This window comes from Caretta caretta, chromosome 5 (genome assembly GCF_965140235.1).
Source record: "Caretta caretta isolate rCarCar2 chromosome 5, rCarCar1.hap1, whole genome shotgun sequence".
NCBI lineage: Eukaryota > Metazoa > Chordata > Testudines > Cheloniidae > Caretta > Caretta caretta.
Window position 1 is genome coordinate 52,987,781 of NC_134210.1, and position 20,568 is coordinate 53,008,348.

Below are 20,568 nucleotides of genomic sequence, written 5' to 3' on the forward strand. Positions count from 1 at the left end.
AAATTTGGGATATTTAACTGTTTCTCAGGGGTGTTATGAGGCTTAATTAATTAAAATGTGACCTTCTCAGCTGAGTGTGATTACAGACAATAAAGTCACATTGTTATTTGAAATCACAGTTTTCATGGCATTTTCAAGGGAGAGGGTCAACTAGAACAATGAGTAACCTGTGACTGGCTCTGTTGAGCTTTGAGGTTTTTTTTTTTTTTTTTAAATATTATTTATTTTCTTAAAAGACAGCTCACTTCCTAGCTCATTAGGACCCAAGCACTCAGTTCTTTTCTAATCATTCATTAACATGAATAATAGAGTATGTCAGGGAGAGTAGCTTAGAAAAGGCTTTTTATGTTTACATAGTACATGCCAACTGATGCAGTAGGAAATGTTGCTTCCTATTGGCTGGAGGTGCTATCCATCACATGATATCTGAGAATACAGGCTCTGATCTCTTTGCTAGAACAGATGTGCTTGGTCAGGAGAGGTAGATTCCTTTCTCCATGGAAAAAAACATCACTTTTAGCTTTTTACTCCTCTTTTTATGTGGAGGATTTTCAGTCTCTGTGGACCAAATGTTTGTAAGACTGGATGGAAGGTCAGTAATTTGATACATTTCAACAAACTACTTTGGTGAAGCTGAGTGTATGTTTTAAATGTTGTAGTTTTGTAATTTTACTTTGTGTCTTATGCAACTAGATTTGATCACAGTTCAGTATGGTAGCACAGGATTAGAATATTTTTAGTTTTAAAACATCTAGAACTCATGCAGAAATGAACCTTTTCAACTCTAAGATATGAAATGTTACCTCTTTCAAATTATTTTATACATACGCCTAAAATGGTCTAAAAGGGCATATGCCCTAGTGATCTCTCTCTTATACTTGGTTACATTGTAATGCTTTTCTCACTTTTTCATTCCAAACCAGTTGTTAAAACAGAATTATAAATAAAATAGCAGCAGAGGTGCCAAGAAACAAGGGTGCTAAAATATTCCATTATGGGGTAAAGTGAATATTATTGAAATCTAGGTTCAACATTTCAAGAAATATTAAACTGACAAAATTGTTCCTAATCCTAAGTATTTGTATTTGCCATTGTCTTTGAGTGCATTCTATTTTTTTTATATAGTATAAATAGAGGGCACAGAAAATGACAAGAAAGAGAGAGTCCTTTCTAAAGCCAAGCATTATAAAAGTGAAAATAGCCAAATTTAATTATTTGCATAATGTCTCACTGTCACTAATAACATTCAGATCAAATATGCTGATGATCACAGCTGGTAATAAAGTCTGAATATTTTGGGCAACAGAGCATGTGGTGATTTGCTTAAGCTTGTATTAAGAGATCTGTGAGTCAATTATAAATACTACAATATGTTTTCATTGAAATAGTTTATTTTCTGTTCTCATCTGGCAATTTCCAAATTAGTTAGTGCCTCCCTAACAGTTTCACTTTTCTTTGATCCGTAAGATGTTCTAACAGAATGGAACTAATTGAGTTTTCACACAAATTTTATAAGAAAAATTAATGAATTAAGGCCCAGTCCTGTTTCCACTGAAGTTAATGTAAGTTTTTTCTTTGACTAAAGCAGAATTATACCCTTCGTGTGTTAAGTCACCAAGAGTAATACTGAACTCAGTTTCTTTTTTTTAAAAAAAACAAAGCTCTACATTTTTGTCACTTCTTAGGTTCTGGTCCTAGAGTCCTTATTCAGGCGTAAACCATTAAAGTCAGTGGGAGTTTTGCCTGAGTTGGAACTGCAGAACCAAGTCCTTAATTGTGAAATTTCAATAAAATAGAAAATAATTATTTAAATGTGGGTCTCTGAAAGGTATGTTTCCTCCTGTGAAATGACTACAAAAATAATACAGTATAATTTGAAAGGCATGATTGCTTCCCTCTGTAAAACTAACTATCTTTGTAGGGATTTGTTTGTTAATGATAAATAAAAAAAACCCTCTAATAAAATATTTTTCAGTAGGAGGGTTCCATTAAAGAAACCTACATTTTGGGCCTGATTCTGATCTCACTTACACTGGTGTGCAACCAGTGAAAGTTAATTAACTTCAGTCAAGTTACTTGTGGTTGGTGTAACTAAGGTACGTCTACACTGCAAACAAAGGTGTGATTGCGGCATGAGTAGGCCAGGGACCCTTGATACATACTTGGGTTGCTAGCCTGGGTTGAAGTCCATCTTCACTACTATTTTTACCCATGCAAGCTGGATTAAAGTTAGGAAAGGTATGTCTACCACTCTACAATCACATCTTAACTTGTGGTGTATTTGTACCCTAAGATTAGAATCCGGCCCGTGGCTGTATGGTCCACTAGCAAACTTTTTTCTTTTACGTTTGATTTACCTGTGGCTGAAATGTTATTTTCTAGTAAAATATTGTGTAAGTAATTGAAACTAGTGCGCTAGGTCAGCAATAGTGAGACAGTTTGAAGTTGGATAACATTAGTCGGCTGCACTGCTTTTTGATATGTTTTTAAGGAATAATGAAGATACTACAGGAGTGTATTTTATTTTGAACATTGTGTTATCCAATATAATCTGCACTTCCAAGTGATAGTATTTGGTAGTAATACTATAGATTGTATTTTGTTTTAATAATATAGTTCCCTTAAACTGCCTTATCTGCTGAAATGAAAACTACACATGGCAAACTCTTCCTCACTTGATCATTCCTAATTCTTTTTGCAATCAATAGGCTTACATATGTGAATAAGGGCCACTCACATAAAGGTTTTCAGTAGTAGGCCCGAAACTTTTACATGAGCTTTTTCAGATGGAAAAAAGACTTCATTACCTTATAGACTGATAATGTCGTCTGATAAGTAGGAATTTGCACTTCTTTATTCATATAATCTTATTTAGTTGGGTATTACATAGTGATTAGTCATTCCAATGCTTTGTATTAGGGCTAAGCCAATTTCAGTTGGGCTCCTGACAAACTTAGAATGGTAATTTCAGCATACAATACAGACATATACTGTGGACATGGAGCAGTTATTTTCAGATTTGCAATTCTAAAGAAGGGCCAATGTTTTTAACACATGAACTATATTTTATACTTAAGTTGAAGTATTTAGTTTAAAATAGGTGGAAAAGTGACCATAAATTCAGGGGTTATTTCATTATACTTTTAAAAATTGCTCCAAATGTGTTGCAGGTCTATTCACTCTTTGTGGAGTTTCTTATAGTTTAATTTCTAGCTCGTGATCCTTTCAGCCACTAGTAGAGCTCCAGCAGCAATAGTCTCAGCTAGTTGCTGTCTGTCATATTTACGTTCACAATGTTATTACTCAGAATGTTGTTATGCACAAGTCTAGTGTGAGCCCTGAGAATGATTAAAGGCATTTTCATTTGTGTTTGCACACCGTTTTCCCCGTGATATTTCTGACCTACAGTTTGGCAGCAAGTTTAAAAAGCAGCAGAAGAGCCATGAAATGTGCTCCAAATGGTCCATCATGGCCAAAATCTTCCACACATTGAGATCTACCCATCAATATTATGAGGATAGCCTTGCTCCAGCAGATCTCCTTTGAGTTCCCCAACTTGTCCTTTGAATTTGAATGCTGCCGATCTGATGGTGGTAGGGTTTTGGAGAGCCACACCTGCCCGACTCAGAGACAGCATTCAGATAGTGCACATTCCAAGCTGTGAGTGCCTTTACAAAATATTTATTTACAATAACCAGTAGAATTGCTTATATCCCCTTACATTTACAGTCAGAGCAAATCCTGCCATAAACTTAATCTTGCTATAAACCATTCAACATCCCCTCCCAACCTGCATCCTCCCTGCTCCCTCCTCAGATGTCTATAGAAAAAGATGAGCTTTGGAAGGATAACAAACTGGGCTCTCAGAAACCACGGGGATGCCCTGCCAGCAGCTCCCTTTCTTTACACTGAGGTGGCTTCAACTCTGCCTCCTCCATTGATCACAGTAGTGTAGCATGAGGAGCGATCTGAGGTAACTCAGGCCGAAACCATTCAGGACTTAGTTGGGCAAAACCAGCACTTTGAACTCTACCTGAATAATCTCTCCAGCCTATGAACGTCAGCCTTGTCCAGATTGAGTCTCACACCAGCTAGCCTGTATTCAAGTCCCAATCTGCTGCAGACACAGGGTTGTTCTGTTCTAGTGGATGTGATATAATGGAGATACCCAGTTGGGTATCATCAATGTATTGCAAACACCACAGACCATGTCTATTTACTAATTCTCCCAGAAGCCTCATCATATACACTAAGCAGAGCAGAATCCTGTGGTGTCCTGTACAAGAGAGTCCTTGGTGTGGAGGAATAATTGCCTATACTTACCCTCTAGGTCCTTCTGTATAAGAAGCAGCAATGCCACATCCAAGTGGTTCCATCCCCTCCTGGCAGGGACCTCACACATGCCAATGATACTTCATGATCAACTGCATCAAAAGCAGCTGACCGATCTAATAAAATCAGCATAAACATGCTGGGAGGAGATCATCAACCAATGTCACCGGTGCACTTTCTGTCCCATACACAGGCCTAAAACCAGACTGACCAGGGTCAAGGGAAACTGAAGAGTGCAGGTATTGCCATAACTACTATCTTCTCAAGTATGTTTCTCAGAAAAAGAGAGAAATTTACATAGCACTTGCCTGCATGTAAGCAGTAATGAGAGAAGTAATAGATAATGAAGAAATCTCAGACTCCTAGTTGCTATGGTGACTGGCACTCTATAAATGCCTAAGATGCACACACCTTAATATATACTGAAGGTCACTTCACTGACATGCCTGCCATGTTGCTACCTACCTCCCAAATGGAAATGGTCATGTGGCTGATGGTATTTGTCATAGTATGGTATTCAGCAGTGTCTCACACATCACTCTTGCCAATGAATTCCTCGCTGGGGTACAACTGTTCCATTAGCTGTGCACATTCATCTATTTTTGAGTGTCTTTCTGCTGAGAGAAGAATCTTGACATGTCTGCATGAGCAGCTTTGGTACATTTTTGCATGAGACATATGGGCGTTAAATTGTACTTGTCACAAGCTTCCAACCTGAAATCATGGGCCTTGAGGAGTCCAATTTCAGACCGTTCTGTTAGGGACATAACATATGCATGGCTCCACATGTGAGTATGTCCCTTATCCTGCCTGTTTTCTGACATGGGGGTTGGTGTTGCATATTGTTAGTCTTCCTCAGAGACGTATTCATTTTTTACTTGACACAGTCTTCATTTTAGCCACATTTGGGATGGGAGACTTCCGGGTGGTGGAGAGGCAGATGATATTTTACTAGCCCATAAAAAGCCCGCTCCCACTATGTGAGGGAATTTATTGAATTTTGCAACCTTGCATTAAAGTGTTCTAACATGAACATTTAGTCTGAGTGGAAATACTGGGCCTAGAACTTTAAATTTTATATTCAGTAAAATAACTGTATGGTAAGTCATTTGCCTTTAAGTTTTTGGCATGCCTATTTTGGGGCTTTCTCCTCTCCCCTCGTTTTTATAGACATTACCATGAAAAATGTCAATAACTCTTGCATTGCTGTTGCTTGCCACAGGATACAATGTTAGAATACTAGAAAAGAAAAATATGTCAAATCCTCAAGTCCATGTTCTGCTCCTTTATTGACTTGAGTGGTAGTTTTACCTTAGTAACCACTAACTAAAAAGAGAGGAAACAATCTAGGATTTGGCCCACCCCAGTCTCTTCTCATGACAAACCAACAATGTGTGAGATTTAGGGCTATTTTCTTTCATTAAACCGAACTTTTAGAAAAGTTGGAGCCTGGTGTGTGGGACTGATAAATGCAGCAGGGCCAGACCATCACCAGCCTTTGTGTAGGCCAATGTAAGAAATTTCCCCTATCCTTGTGTAGCTCTGCAAGAGTCTCCCACAATAGCAGTCTCTGCACTCTGGAGAGTACAGCAAGATGCTTGTTCCTGCTCCTCTGTGTGGACCAAGATGCCAAAAGAGGGGGCAGAGTGGGGTCATGCTTGGTGCCCATTACTTTCAAGGGATCTGACCAACCTTTGGTTAATTAGGAGACAAGAATAATTTCACTAACTACTGAAATATGCTCACCTCTGGTGTGAAACATGGACATTGTTTAATACTGCTCAACAACATTAACCTAGAGTATAGAATAGCAAGTGAAGAATAGTGGGCCACATTGTGCTCTTTCTTGAAAGTGTGCAACCCTACTGAAGTCAGTGGGATTGGACATGTGTGACTAAGAGCAGAATTTGGGTCATTGTATCTAATTAAAACTATCTAGGGTGGATTTTAAGTAGGTTCTTCCAGCCCTAATTAGAGTCACAGGCTTGGAGCGGAAGCTTAGCTGGCTTTTGTACTTGGTTTATTACAGTTTCTGAGAAGAATGGCTGTTGTTTTCTTGCTTCCTCCTATTGCAGCAGAGCGCAGTTGGCACAGTGGTTGGAGCAAAGCTGTTCACCAGTCCTTGTAGTTAGGGTCAAAGTGACAAGCTGGAATACAGAATCCACTCTAGTTTGTTCAGTTTTCCCTTCGGGTTTGAGGATTTTGGAACTGAACACAATGGTTCTATTCCATGTTACACTGAGTATGCCTGAAAATACACACACTTATTGGAGAGGAACAGGTATAAAGACAAAGCCTCCTTAATAAACATTAAGGATGAAATTCTGGCTCCACTGAGGTGAATAGTTAGGCACCCTAGAAGTTTTACCACTGAATGTAGCTGGATTCTCTGATCTGCCTGAGCTGGGCTTGGCACAAGAGCAGGAGGGGAGGTGTTGCAAAGGTGGCTTAAAGACACCTTTATGCTCCTCCAGACCTGGAGGTAGCCCTCAGCGTAAGTTAGAATATATTGTTTGTTTTAGTTTAGGCCTTGCTGCCATTAGCCCCAAGTGATTGTTCTGGCAGCCAGGGAACGCCAGGGCATAGGGATACCCTAGACATGCCTCCTTTTCCTTGGGAACACCCCTGCTCTGAATGGGGGTAAGGCATGATCTACAGTTGCTATGCCCAGAGATCCCCCCCTTACACAGGAGGAATCCTCAGAGGGCTGGATCCACCAAATGGCCAGCCATCATGCAGCTAAGACACTGGCCTGCCATGCTTATTTTAATACATTCAAGAAACTAGCCTTTAGAAATGTCTTATTTGTAACTTGCTTGCATGGTGGATTTAAATCTAATAAACACAAGGAAAAAAAAAAACAACCCATGGACGCATGCTCTCAGATGAAGTGGCTAAGGAGAAACTCCTTTGCTCTGCCCCTCCCCAGTCACATGTGGAGTGAACTGAGGTGGTTTCACGTCACAGGAAACTAGAAGGACAGGCTGTGGAGAGTCAGTGCAAGGGGATCATCACCCCTTGCATGCAGTGGAACTGTACACCATTTGGTTCCACCCACAAAGGAATATTTTTGCAGTGGGCCTCAGGAGAAATGGGCACATAGCCAGTGGATCAGCATCTAAGCAGATCGACCAATCAATCCACCACAGGGAGGCACAATTGCTGAGGAGGTTACCAGAGGACTGAGAGTGTAGGAGTGTCTACACTTGTGTCCATGGGATTGGGAGGGATGATTCCACTCCATACGCTATGAAGCAAACCTGCACAAAGCCTGTTTGCTTGGACTTTGACCACTATAAAAGATTTGATCCTACAGGCCAAATCATCAGCTGGTATAAATTGACACAGATTCACTGACCGCAATAAAGCTGTACCAATCAAACCCACTCAGTGTCTGGGCCTAAATGTTTTAGGAGACTAATGACAGGTTGTAAATTTCAGGAGACTGACGATAGTTTTAGGCAGGCATTCACTCAATGTTTTCTTGAGCTTTATTAACAAGAACCTTGCCTATTGACTTCAGTGGGAGGATGTTTGGCACCATGAAGGATTGTTCCTTTGTATAGCCGTATATCTGGGGGATTATGTTTGCTCTTTCCTGAAGTAGGAAAAAGTATTTTAGGGTTTGTATATTTTCCTAAATGTGCTGATGCTGAGGAATGCACAGTGCTGGCTTTGTTCCCCCTTGATCTTGGGCTGGCTGTGAACCAGTCAGTCCCCCACTGTAATTTGGAGGAATCTGAAGATTGGTCTAAATTAAAATAGCTGACAGTATCCCCAGTGGGCTGATACAGAAAGCTAGGGTCATTGGGGAGGATTGAGGTGGGGGGGGGAACCCTAACCTTTCCTTGGCCACAGCTTCCGTTCTGTCAGTAGGGATGGGATGGTTTAGGAGCTCACGCTACATCAAAAGAGCCTCCGATATTGGGATGACTGTCGTTCCTGGGTATGCTGGCTTTTGGCTGTTTTGCATGTGAGTGCACAACTGTTGAATGAAACATTACAAAGTGGAACTCTCCTCAGGAAACTTGGTTCAAATGTTAAATACAGATATTGTACACTAAAGATTTTTCTCTGTCTCCTCTGTTTCAGTTCACATGCATTTTCAGACCAAGAGCTGCCCCAAAGAAATGGTAAGGCTTTTAAATGAATTGGCATGCACTGATATTGTCTCTGTGAGCTGCATAGTATGCCCTTGAATCCCACATGCAATTTCCATTGAAGTCATTGAGAGCTCTGGCAAGGAATAAGAGTATTATGCACACTTCACAGTAAAATCCTCCTTAAATATTCCCAGTTAAACAATTAGCCCTGTTAAAATAAAAAATGTATGGATTTCCCCAGAGCAATGGGTGTGAACTTGATAAAAACGAAATAAAATATTACATTTTTGGCATCAATTGAAAACATACAGGCCAAATATTCAAAGGATGCTACAATGAGAGTGTACACACAAACTAACATCATTGTGTTGTCCCCACAAAACCTTGCATTTGTGCAAATCTGTCAAGTAATTGCTCACTCGTCTACAGTTCATGTGTATCTTTATCCAACACAGGCTTGAAAATCCCCATTTGTGCATGCAGGCTCATGCATGTTCCTTGAGTGCACCTTCCTTTGAAAATGTGGTCCAAAGCATGAAGAAACAAGGAACCCCTTTTAAATGGATGTAAGGTGGATGAATTTATAGCACCACGGGTTAAACCCTAAAGTTCTTTTCCATTGGCATTTTACCTGAATAAGGGCTGCCAGATGTCTCTAAGAGGGGGAAAAAAAAAAAAAAAAAAGATGTACAGCAATGGTAAATTTGCTAGAAAATTGATTTGTGATGGGCAAAGATGAGCTCAGTGTATGAGTATTTTTTTGCCCCAAACTGAAATATATTTCGTAAATCTATAGAGCCCTCGAAAAGGTGCATTGGCTGAAAGTCCATCTTTGTTTGGAAGAAAACATGAAGCATCGTGCATTCTTAACGTATCACTCGTTTACCATTTATACTCATAACTCTCTTTCTTCTGCAGACCGACGTTATGAGGGTGGTGTGAAGCCAAAACATAACTTAAAACAAGTAGCAATTACACAGGTATGGAGTATCAGGAAACTGATTGTAAGTTCTTTCATGGCATAATTAGTTGAAATTTAATTATTATTTTCATGAGATAACAATCAACCTTGTCTAATTATTGTGGTACAATACTGATTTCCCACACTGTAGTCAGATATTCCTCATAATGACTTGATCCTGCTAGTTGCTGATTAGTTCCTGGCAGGTGCTGAGTCACCTCGACATCCACTGGAAGTTAATGAGAGTTCAGCGTATTGACCCCTATGTAGAGGCACTGAGCATGGGATGCAGGATTTTGCCTGTATGACTTGGTGCTGAATATCAAACGGAGGGAAAAACTGTTGGTTTATTAAATTCAATGGGCCTTTTGCCTGAGTAAGGACCATAGGACTTTTCCCAATACACAACTAAGAAAATAAGGTTTACATTTCAGGAATTCTGCAAATGTTGCAATTTAATCTAAGCAAGCTAATGAGTAAATGTAAATGTTCTGCACTATAACAGGGAAGGTGGACAGGTTTATCTTTTCCTCAAGATACTATCATAATAATATAGTAATCAATGATATTTGTTGGTGATTGTTTTGTAAGTTCTCTCCCCATCTTCTGCAACCATCTTCTTGTTTTAAATCACAACACTCAGGCCGTCTTGTTGTGCCATATGTCAGACCAAGTAGCACAGGAGTCTTTTAGGCTTAAGCTAGGAGAGTTGGTATGCTAAATTTACTAGCCAAGATAAGACTTTGTTGCTTAACTGTAGTTATCCAGTCTGATAAAATGGTATGTGTGATTGGGACACAGAATACTTGTCTCATATGAACAAGACCTAGTGGGTAAATTCCATTCTCAGTTACACAGATGCAGCTCCATGGAGATTACAGCTATATTATCATATTCAGATATGGCAGGTCTGCACACTGGAAAAAATTCTCATTGTCTAAGAGTTAGAGCTAAATACTGAAATCTTTACTCACTGACATTTTTATTTGTTTATAGTCATTTCCATGGGAGCTTTGCTTGACTGTGGAAGTTGACCATGAGGGTTCCGTATCTTTATACTACCTGTAGACAATGTCCTGACTTTGAGACAAAATGCAACACTCCCTATTTTTAAACATATAAACTAATAATTTTACAAGGGAGTCCTAACTCTGACCAGGGTCCTATGTAGATGCTATCTAAAAATTTGCATTTGTTTAAAAACAATATTGGGCCAGATTCTGCTCCATTACACACATGCAGCCCCATTTGCTTCCCTTGCTAAACTGGCTAATGTCTGTACAGTACTTTCAGCATGTAGAGCCTGATCCTTGGCCCAAGCTAAATCCCTTTTGCAATGCTCCAGCAGAACAAAGGGGACTTTAAAACTGCCCTAACTGCCATGGGAAGTCTCCTGTTGTAGGGGAATCCCCTTTCGGTGTACAACTGGCTATGCCAGCTTTGCTACACGCCTTCATGTAGGGGGTGTTCTGTGCTGGGTTGGAGATGGATAGGAGGGGCTGGGGTGGGAACGTCCAGTCTCTAGGAGGCCGTTACAGTCCATGTAAGTTACATCAGCTCTCTTGCTATGCTTGTGTATGTGTGTGGACCTCTGCCATCACCAGGACTGGAGGAGATGGAAATGGTGTGTAGAACCATCTTTGTCTCCCCAGCTGAGTAGCACTGAGCATGAGCCCATTGTGTGCTATCCCAATGCTATTGTTCATTATGTGATGTGGAGAGTAATTCCTGCAATAACAATCTTTTATGTGGTTTATTAGGTGGTCAGTTACAACTTGAGCAGAAAAGGACAATCCGAAAGAGACTCTTGGAGGACATTGCCGCACAGCCCTGTGAATGTCACCGTTAATGGAATTCCCTGCATTCTTTTCTGGGCCAGGAGAATAATGATTAAATTTAAAAATCACACAAAGCTGGACTTGACAGAGAAGACATTTGGCGTTCATGCAACCGTGGATGTTGGAGATTCCAACTGCAGTGAAGACAGTGCAATGTAAGACTACATCCTACTCCGTGATGGCGTCAGGCACTGGCGGGGTTGCTAGTTAATTCTGGGGGCACAGCCTATTGTAATATGGAATGGAGCTACAATGCTCCAGCGGCACAATGCCTCCTAAGAATTCCCTCTGTTACACTGCGGGAAAAGACTAATTTTCTTTAATCCTTTAACGGGGTGGCTGGCATCCTTTTTCCTGTGTGGCCGGCCAGCTCTGCTTGTGGGGGTTGAGCCCTCACCCCATATGCTCTGTGCTCTCCCCATGCCCTTTTTGGAAAGTGGCTAGCCAGGCTGGAGAGCAGCCTCTGCGCTGCCCTGAGTGCAGGGACTGTGATTCTCAGCAGCCTTTATACTGGCTGTGCAAGGGTGGTAGAGGGTGATTATGTAAGGTCTGGCCATAATTCAACCCTTAATCTGCGACATTTACTCACATGGAGTAGTCCCTTAGTCCACACATGGCCCTATTGAAATCTACGGGATTGCACCATTGCGTAAGATGCTATTCAGCATAAGGGTGGACGAATCACACCTTTAATAAGCAAAGGCAAGTAAAGCTGTATGTGGCTATATAATGCCACACAGCAGTAATATTACTAGTTAGCTGCTATATAGCACTTTCCAGCTGTAGATCTCAAAGCACTTTACAAAGAAGGTAAGAAAAATTGTCCCCATTTTACAAATGGAAAACTGAGGCACAGAGAGGTGACATGGAGTCACCCAGCAGGCCAATGGCAGAACAAGGAATCGAACCCACATTTCCTGAGTGCCCTCACCACTGGGCCATGGTAGCTGAAATAATTAACTTTTCAACAAGTGCCAAATTAACACAGCAAAATCCATCTATGCTACGAGTAGAGGATGGATAACTGTGCTGAAAACCAGTTGCTGTTCTAAATAATCGGAGTCTGACTCATGAATGAGCTGTGTTGTGGAAGGAATAGAGAGAAATGAGGAAGAAATAATGTTAGTTTTCAAAATAAAAAAAGTGATACATTTCAAAACAATAAGCCTGTCTGCCAGTGGAGAGCCAGCAACCTCCTAATGTACATGGACCATTTCAATAAATTCCGTATCCCAGTAGAAAACTGCACAAATGTGAAATGGTTTGAAAAGCAATGCACAGTTTGAAAAAAATCAGTGATTTAAAATAATTCATCTATTCAGCATTTTCAAATGGAATCAAAATAGCTGGTCTCACTTTACAGTAAATAAGGAGATAAATGCAAAACAAAATCCTGTAACTTTCTGTCAATCTTAGGTAGTTACATGGATCCTCTTGCCTTAGTGCCTGGGTGCTTCACTGTTGTTAGTGTATGTATTCTCACAACAAACCTGGACTGTAAGGGCAGTTTAAAGTCATTTGTTGTTATAAAATAAAAATATTTGGGAAAATTTACTGGTCAACAAACAAAATAACAATAGGCTACTAGAATATAGAGCCTTCTGCCTCAGCTCCCATGGAAAAACCTGCTGGAAAGGGCCAGGAGATAAATTTTACAAGATGTGTATCCTGTTAGTGTGGGCTATTGTCTAAGTCAAGAAAAAAATATCACTTTATTCTAGTCAGCATTAGGAGATGTATGTCAGAGCATTATGTAAACTTTCTGACCAAATCCTTGGAATCTCTGCTAGAGTCCTGCTATATATTAACAGAAAGCCTTTTTGGTCCGTGTGCTTCTGTCAGCCTTTAAGTATTAACTGAATTCCCTGCGTGTGGAAATCTGTGCTGTGCAGATAGGAAAATAGATAATCAGGCTCCTGAATCCAGGATTAGCCTCACAGGAATTGCCAAATAGAAACCTTGGGCCAGATTCTGAGATGCATTGTTTCCATTTGCTGCTGCTGAGGAGAGCAGGGGGAAGGGTGGAAGCTCCCTTTCTGCTCCTCTGATTTTGGGCCTAAGGGCTGCTCTAAATTTTGCAGGCTGCAGATAAAGCAGAATTCTGTGTATTCCACCTCATCCCCTCCCACTTCTAGCAAGGCTCTTACATCCCTACTTTGTTAAGGGAATCCTCTGCTCTGCCTTTAGATCAGCACAAAGCATCTGGACCTATAACCAAGGATTTGGCCTCTTATGTGTTTGGACTTACTATATGTGTAACACAAACACAGAGGTAGATTATTGTATGCACAGAGTCCTGTCCCAGGCACTGAATTTAATGTGAGGTTCAACTGTGTGGTATAATCAGATTGGCACAATTTATGTCTGATTTTGTTATAATTTAAGCAAGTGAGGGTCTGAAATCCTCCTCCTTGCTCACTGGACCCAATTTTGGGATAGTGAGTTAAGTGACCTTTGAAGAAATTAGTTCTGCACTTGAAACCCATCCAGTCTTGAGCCAGTATTAAATTGTCTGACTAATCATGCTTTTAATTTCCCTCCACCTTAAGTTCTAAAGTGATGTATGTGTATGCATGGTAATTCACAGTGTAACAATCAGGGCTGGCTCTACCATTTTTGCCGCCCCAAGCAGTGGAAAAAAACCCAACCTGTCGCTGCCGAATTGCCACCGCGGCGGAAACACTGCCGCCCCAGCCACCTGCATGGAACGCTGGTGCCTGGAGCCAGCCCTGGTAACAATATCTAATCTTAGATAAAGAAAAGCACAACGTTATGTCAACAATGAAAGTCAATTACACAAATGGTTTCTAAGATGCAAAATGGCATCGTTAAATAAAAAATCTGTATGCCACAGAGTAATGAAATGTTGTATCTGTTAGCTTGTGAGAAAGTAGAAAGATGGTACTTGGAGCAATATTTACATAATCATACGGCTTTTAAGGCTCTATTTTAAATTTGACCTAACAATGCTTCTTACTGTGGTAAGCCACAGCTGTCCTCACTGACTGGACAATAAGCTGGATAGAGCTCTGCTACAATCAACATCTTTAATCTGATTCAGTGATGTTGTATAAATGCAACACTTTGAACTCAGCCATCATATGGATTTGTAATACTCTAGCAGGGTCTATGAGACAAAGAATGGGTTATATTATTGTATTAATGAAATACTTGTATCTGAGATACCAAGGTGATAAATGCCTTCTAAAATATATAGATCTGGGAAGGAACACATATATCTCATCTGACTATGCTCTAGGTACACTGATGTTGAAGTCAATAGGATTTAACTACACTCTTAAAGTTAAGCATGTGGTTAAGTGCTTTCCTAATGTGAAATCCAGACCCCACTCAAGGCAACAGCAAAATCCCCATTTACTTCACTGGGACCAGGATTTCATTCCTGAAGTTTTTTCATTGACTGCAGTGGGATTTGAATAAACCCTCAAAATACTGTCTGTTGTAACCATGTTTTGATCTTTTGATGAATGTCAGTTTGGTTTTTTCCCTTTAGATTTGCATTTCAACTTGACATTGTTTTCTTTTTGATCTAGGCTTTCACTTAAGTTTGGTGACATGGACAACCTCAAGGGGCTTGTTATTAGGTAGGTTTACAAGATAAGGATAAAGACACTTATTAGAGTATCAAACCTTAATGTCTACTGAATGACTTGTAATACAAGCTGTCTGGGAAATTAACTGTGAGAAGGATTATGTATCAGCAAGGGTTGTGAGTCAGATTTGCTAATTATATAATGAAGTATAAAGCAGACAATATATTTTATGGAGTTTGCCTATTTAAATAAATTTTCTTTTTGTTTTATTTTTCCCCCTATTTTTTTTTTTTTTTTTAAGATAAGTGGCCTCACTGCTGCACTGCAGGCTCCCCTCATCTAGCTGGGCCTGCTGATGATGGTCCACTGCTTCTGTGACTCAGCCCTCCAGCCAGGTCATCTACAGCCTCAACTCTTCCAGAGTATCGGTGTCCCCAAAATAGACAGTGTTCAGCAAATCCTACTCATCCATACAATGTCTTCAGCCCCTCCTGGGCTCCTTTTCAATCCTATTCTTCTTTCAGAGTAGCAGTTTTCTCCCCAGTTTACACAGCAGAACTCAAATACCCTCAAACAAAACCAAACACGTTAACTTACTGGTGCCCAACCTGGGCTTGAGCTTTTCATCCAGCTGGCTTCTCCCCAGCTCCCATTTCCTCTTCCAAACCACTAATCCATGGTGCTACCTCCCTGGAGCCTGGCCCCTATTTCAGAGCTCACCTACATGTGATTTGGAAAACTATATTTACACGGGAGCGCAAGCTAGTGGCAATATGATGTTTTCTAATTTACTCATTGCTTGGCTGAGTTAAGTTTTTTAACCAGTGGAATTTCTTCCATCTATTTTTACTTTGTTTTCCTTTGTCAGTTTGCCTCTCATCAGTCAGCTATCTGGGCAGCATATGATCTGTAACAGCAGGGAGGGAAGCAGAATGGATGATATTCCCCTAGTGCTGTTCCATAATTAGGCAGTCAGAAGATGCTCAGGATTTTTGTGACTCCCTTGCTCAGCCTGGGACCAGTCCTGATGACCAATGATTTTCTTCAGCTGCAGCAACAAGGAATCAAAAATTATTTTCCAGACTCAGGTCTCCCATATAGCGGCAGAAAGAGCCAGATCCTTCTCTAGTGTAAATTGGCATAGATCTGTCGACTTCAATGAGTCCTGTAAGGCTTTTCTACATGCTGGATTCAACAATATATGTCCTCACTTTTGCAACTTTACTAATTCTCTCTTGTTTTAAAAAATTATTTTCAGATTTTTATTGACAAGCAGTTATTACAAGCTGTCTGTTCAGAACTGGTTTAGTTTATACAGAATACAGCTGCTTTACAACCATTCTGTGCAAGCGACATTTAATGCAACCAGAATATATGCTCCAGCAAGTTATTCCTATCACTGTGAACATGTGAGCAGCTTGCAGAGGTATGATGCACTCCTGATTCCCAGCTCCGCAAATGATGTGTCCAGGCTCTGGGAAGTCACTTTTATCGATTTCCAGGTAATAAGATGAAGTTAAGCCAAGAAAATGTCACAGGTGTGCTGACTGGCACCTCTAGGCTTTGGTGCCAAGAAAACAATGACATACTCCAGAGATGGATGAAGGAGTAGAAATTGAACAGAAAAGAAGATTTAAAGTCTCATACTTAACTTCATGTTAAGTGAGATGAAGGGCTGCACTGGTTTGGTATCTAATTTCTTCTTAGGGATATACTTCAGCACAACACATAGGAGTGTCACCTTCTGCTCTACATCTCTGTATCTTTGTTGACAAATGGTTCTTTGTGTATTTAGCAATTGGGCTCGTAAGACCAGCTTCAGTAGAGCCTTCATTGAGCACTGTCAGCAAGTCTCCAACTGTCCTTGCATAGGACCTGCTGCTCCAGCTGACTGTCAATCAGCTGGGAAAGAAAGTTAAGTGTTCCATAGTTCAGCATTCTGTGAATAGATCACACCTGGGTCAGTTTCTGAGGTCAGTTCAAGGAGGATTTTTTACAACAGTCATTGACCCCATCTCCTTATCAGAATTAGGGGATAAGCTCACCCAGGAATGGACCCTTCAGCTAGGGAGGAGCAAAATAAATAAACAGAGGATGGGTAAGAAGGGGAAGATGAGGGTAGCTACAAAAGAGGGGAAGGTCTTTAAAACCCCATAGCAATCTGAGACAGGCAGCCAATCCCATCTGTCTTCTCTATGCATGACTGCACAGCAGATTTACTTCACCCTAGAGTTAAAGTAACTCTCACTTGTCTGCAGGTGAAATTTATAGTCTGTGGGCCAAATTCAGATCAGATGTGAATGCAAAACTGCTTATTTCAGTGGAGTTGCATCCACATACACAAGGACTGAATCGGGTCCCATTATCTAATCATTAGATGTAGGCAAGTGTTTTCTTGGTCATTTTTTGGATACCTGTGTCCATGTTTGTATAATCAGACTCCTACCAAACAATGTAAACCAGAGTTATCAAGCTTACAGTTAAATTTGACTTAGCTCTCAAAAGATTTTGTTTAAAATCAAACTGCAAATCATTTGGGCCCCAAAGCTAAGGGGATTAGAATAACTGGCTGTTTCTAAAACACTGACATGAATAAATTGAATGAATCAAATCCAGCCAGTGCTGCTAGATAAAAATTTTTTATATACAACCATTAGCTTAAAAATTCTTACATAGTAATAGGAACAAAATCATGAAGTACCCCCTAACCAGGAAAGTGAGGATTTTTAATATAAATCCTTTTACTCTCTTAACAGATTCAAGGCTTTAACATTGAAGGAGGACAGTTTGCTTATGCCAAAGATTGTGCATCCTTTTTCTCACCAGCAATTTTGATGGGCTTGATTATGTCACTGATTCTGCTTCTAGTCCTGGCCTATGCTCTCCATATGTTGATCCACCTGAAGTCTCTTGATAGCCATTGTGAATGCAAAGCCTCTCCTGCCTATTTTGTACAAGTGAAAGACAGTGACATGGCAGATGAAAAAGAACCACTGAGAAGCAATGGAAATGAGTCCTATGAACTTAGAAGTCAACAGTTCTGTAAAGTCTATATTTAGAAGAGTGTTGTTTGTCTCATTCAGGCTATTGGTATTTTCTTTCAGCAATTCTGTCCTGTTTAGTTGTACAGTAGCTAAAAGTATTCACCAAATGATTTATTTGATCAAAGAAAAAATATAATCAGACTGCTTGTTTAGCCATTCTCTGGCTTATTTCTTGAGACCCAGTCAAAAGATGTCTTGGAAATCAGAAAAATAGAAAAATCTCCCATGGGAGTGAGGGAATGAACGTGGTGAGAGTCTGCTCTCATATTACAAAAACAATTCATTACAACCACCTTACAAACACTGAACGAGGAACTGGTAACAGAACCTTAGGGTTAAATAAAGATTAATATCTCCTAGCTCATCCCCTCAAAGGGTGATATTTTTCCTTACACTGTATTTTCTGTTGGTCTATTCAGTCTGTATTAAGTGTCCCTGGCAAAACAGCTCCCATCCGTTCCTTAGAAAGTATGTGCAACAGTATAAATAGATTCCACAATTAGAAGTCTTTGCTGATTCTCATCTTAAATTTTCCTTGTCTTAATTTTATTCAGTTATTCCTAGTTTTATTCCCCTTGTGCCATCATAAAAATCCTTCTCCTCTTTGTTTATACTCTCCACATACATAAAGACCATTTTAATATCATCCCCCACCCCAGTGAAATGGTGATGGATCTTTGGAACTGTGGCATCTCAAATGTTTTTCTATGTTTTGACATGAGACTTACTTTGTTGAGGTGGTGGTGGAGCTGTAGACATCTGGCCATAGGCTTTCCCATACTTCACCTGCTGAGCTTTAAGCTAAAAGAGAGATTATGGGTTTTATATGCTTTAATTCTAGGCTAATTTCTTTACAACTAAATCCTGTCCGTCTCCCATACAAGACATGGAAGTCACAGCTACCTGGTGGTTCTATACCTGAAAATACATATAAATTATGTTGGCTGGAAGCCACCCAACAGTGCAAGGGGTATTTAGAAACGAGACATAATTTTCACTTCTCCCTCCTGTAGGAGATTAAGGTTTCATCTTGTCAACAATCCTATCAATTGGCAGTGCCAGGGTTAGAGGACCCAAAATTAGTTTTAATTTTGCTCTTGCTCCCAGCAAGAAGGAAGGTGGTAGTGAGCTACCCATGTTGCTACTGGGCCAAAGTCAATCCTGAAAGAATATTTTGGCAAATCTTTTGCAAACCCAGATTTAGTAATCAACCCTCTTTTTAATTTTAGAGAAAAGAAGCTAATCAATAGAATATGTTCTTTTCAAACTCTAGTTAAAGATGGACCTATTTTAGGGTTACTTGCACTCACGGAGATATGTCCTAAACTCCTGTTGGGAGAGCATTGCCGTCAGACGATACATCAGGCCCAACAACACACAGACATGCTGGTGAAGTCATTCTGGAGCAAGTGGTTCACTGAGTGAGGCACTTCAAAAAGATCGTTGTTGAACAATAAGCAGGAGTAAGCAACAAGCTGCAGGGCACATGATAAAGCTGTCCTCTAGGCTATGACAGCCAAAGCACACTCTCATAGATGAAGATGATCATGTCCTGTAAGACAAAAATGTGGATTTGCACAGTCAGTCTCAGTGTTGCAGTCAGAGCATTTTGAGGGTGTCATACAAACAACATTTTAGAAGAATTAGGACATTCCACAGCTCTGGTTCTAAAACAAGAAAACTTGATCAAAATTAATTGGTTGCTTAAAAATGGCTGAACTGGCACAAAATGCCAGTCTGCCCGTCCAACATTTGCTTAAGATCAGGTTTTAGTACCATGAAGAACCAATTTATATTTGTTACAACTAGGGAGACCAGATGTCCCGATTTTATAGGGACAGTCCCGATATCTGGGGCGTTTCCTTATATGGGCTCCTATTACCCCCCCACCACCTCTCCCGATTTTTCACACTTGCTATCTGGTCAGCCTAGTTTCAACAAATACATATTAATACTACCATTCTTTGTTTTGTTTCAAACATGATCTGCAGAACATATCAGGCGTATTACTTGGTACAGAGCAGTAAACATAAAAACGTGTTACTTTTCTGTAAGTTTATTTCATCCCTTCAGCAGAAGAAAGGGTCAAATGTAGAAACTGGCCCAACTCACTTTGAAGTCAATGGAAAGGCTTTCATTGTCTTCAGTGGATGTGGGATAAGGCCCACAGTTAGTACATTCAGTTGTTACTCTCTGAGTCAATGGTTACACTGAATTAAATGGATCAGCAAATCAATATCAATCATATGTTTTATCTACTCTAGTTTAACCTTTACATAATTGCATCCACAAATCTAGAAGGATTCCCTTATGCAGGAGTCTAAGGGAGTTCAGGTAATGTGTAAGCTATTGTTATTTGTGGAAAATTCATCGTCTACTGTCATCGGAATTTTATATAGATACCTAAAGGAATAATCAAAGAGGAGATAATCAAGGTCAGGGATATATAGATATGGGTCCATTAATTAGACATAGCACCCAAAGGTTGTAGACTGCAAAGTTTTGACCTGTAGCATTCACTTTTTAGATTCCATGCACAATGATCAGATGAGAAGCTTTGTATTCAAGAAAGTACTAGACATCAGTATTTATTGGAATGTATTGGCCCTTCAGATCTGCAACCAACTCTGTTCCGTGCCTGATTTTGTAAAGAGTGGTTTTAGTCATAAACCCAACATATTTATTTAGATGTATAGAGAATATTTCAAAAGCATCTATCTCAAGCACCTTAGCCCA

The 20,568-nt window shown here is 40.1% G+C and overlaps 1 protein-coding gene across 1 annotated transcript; it reads left to right on the forward strand.

Moving 5' to 3' along the window:
* The first annotated feature begins 420 nt into the window (after positions 1-420).
* On the forward strand, positions 421-17,988 carry LOC125637228 (V-type proton ATPase subunit S1-like protein). The gene is made up of 7 exons (XM_048851455.2): positions 421-592; positions 8,425-8,465; positions 9,354-9,415; positions 11,157-11,389; positions 14,789-14,839; positions 16,047-16,290; positions 17,545-17,988. The coding sequence occupies exons 1-7, from the start codon at positions 498-500 to the stop codon at positions 17,845-17,847; spliced, it is 1,029 nt and encodes a 342-aa protein (XP_048707412.1). The 5' UTR covers positions 421-497; the 3' UTR covers positions 17,848-17,988.
* The last annotated feature ends 2,580 nt before the right edge of the window (positions 17,989-20,568 follow it).

Bases quoted from the DNA above. Each gene is read 5' to 3' on its own strand.
- LOC125637228 (XM_048851455.2), top strand. From the start codon at position 498: ATGGAAAAAAACATCACTTTTAGCTTTTTACTCCTCTTTTTATGTGGA. The intron at 8,466-9,353 runs GTAAGGCTTTTA...TTTCTTCTGCAG, and splicing joins AGAGCTGCCCCAAAGAAATG to ACCGACGTTATGAGGGTGGT. The intron at 9,416-11,156 runs GTATGGAGTATC...GTGGTTTATTAG, and splicing joins AACAAGTAGCAATTACACAG to GTGGTCAGTTACAACTTGAG.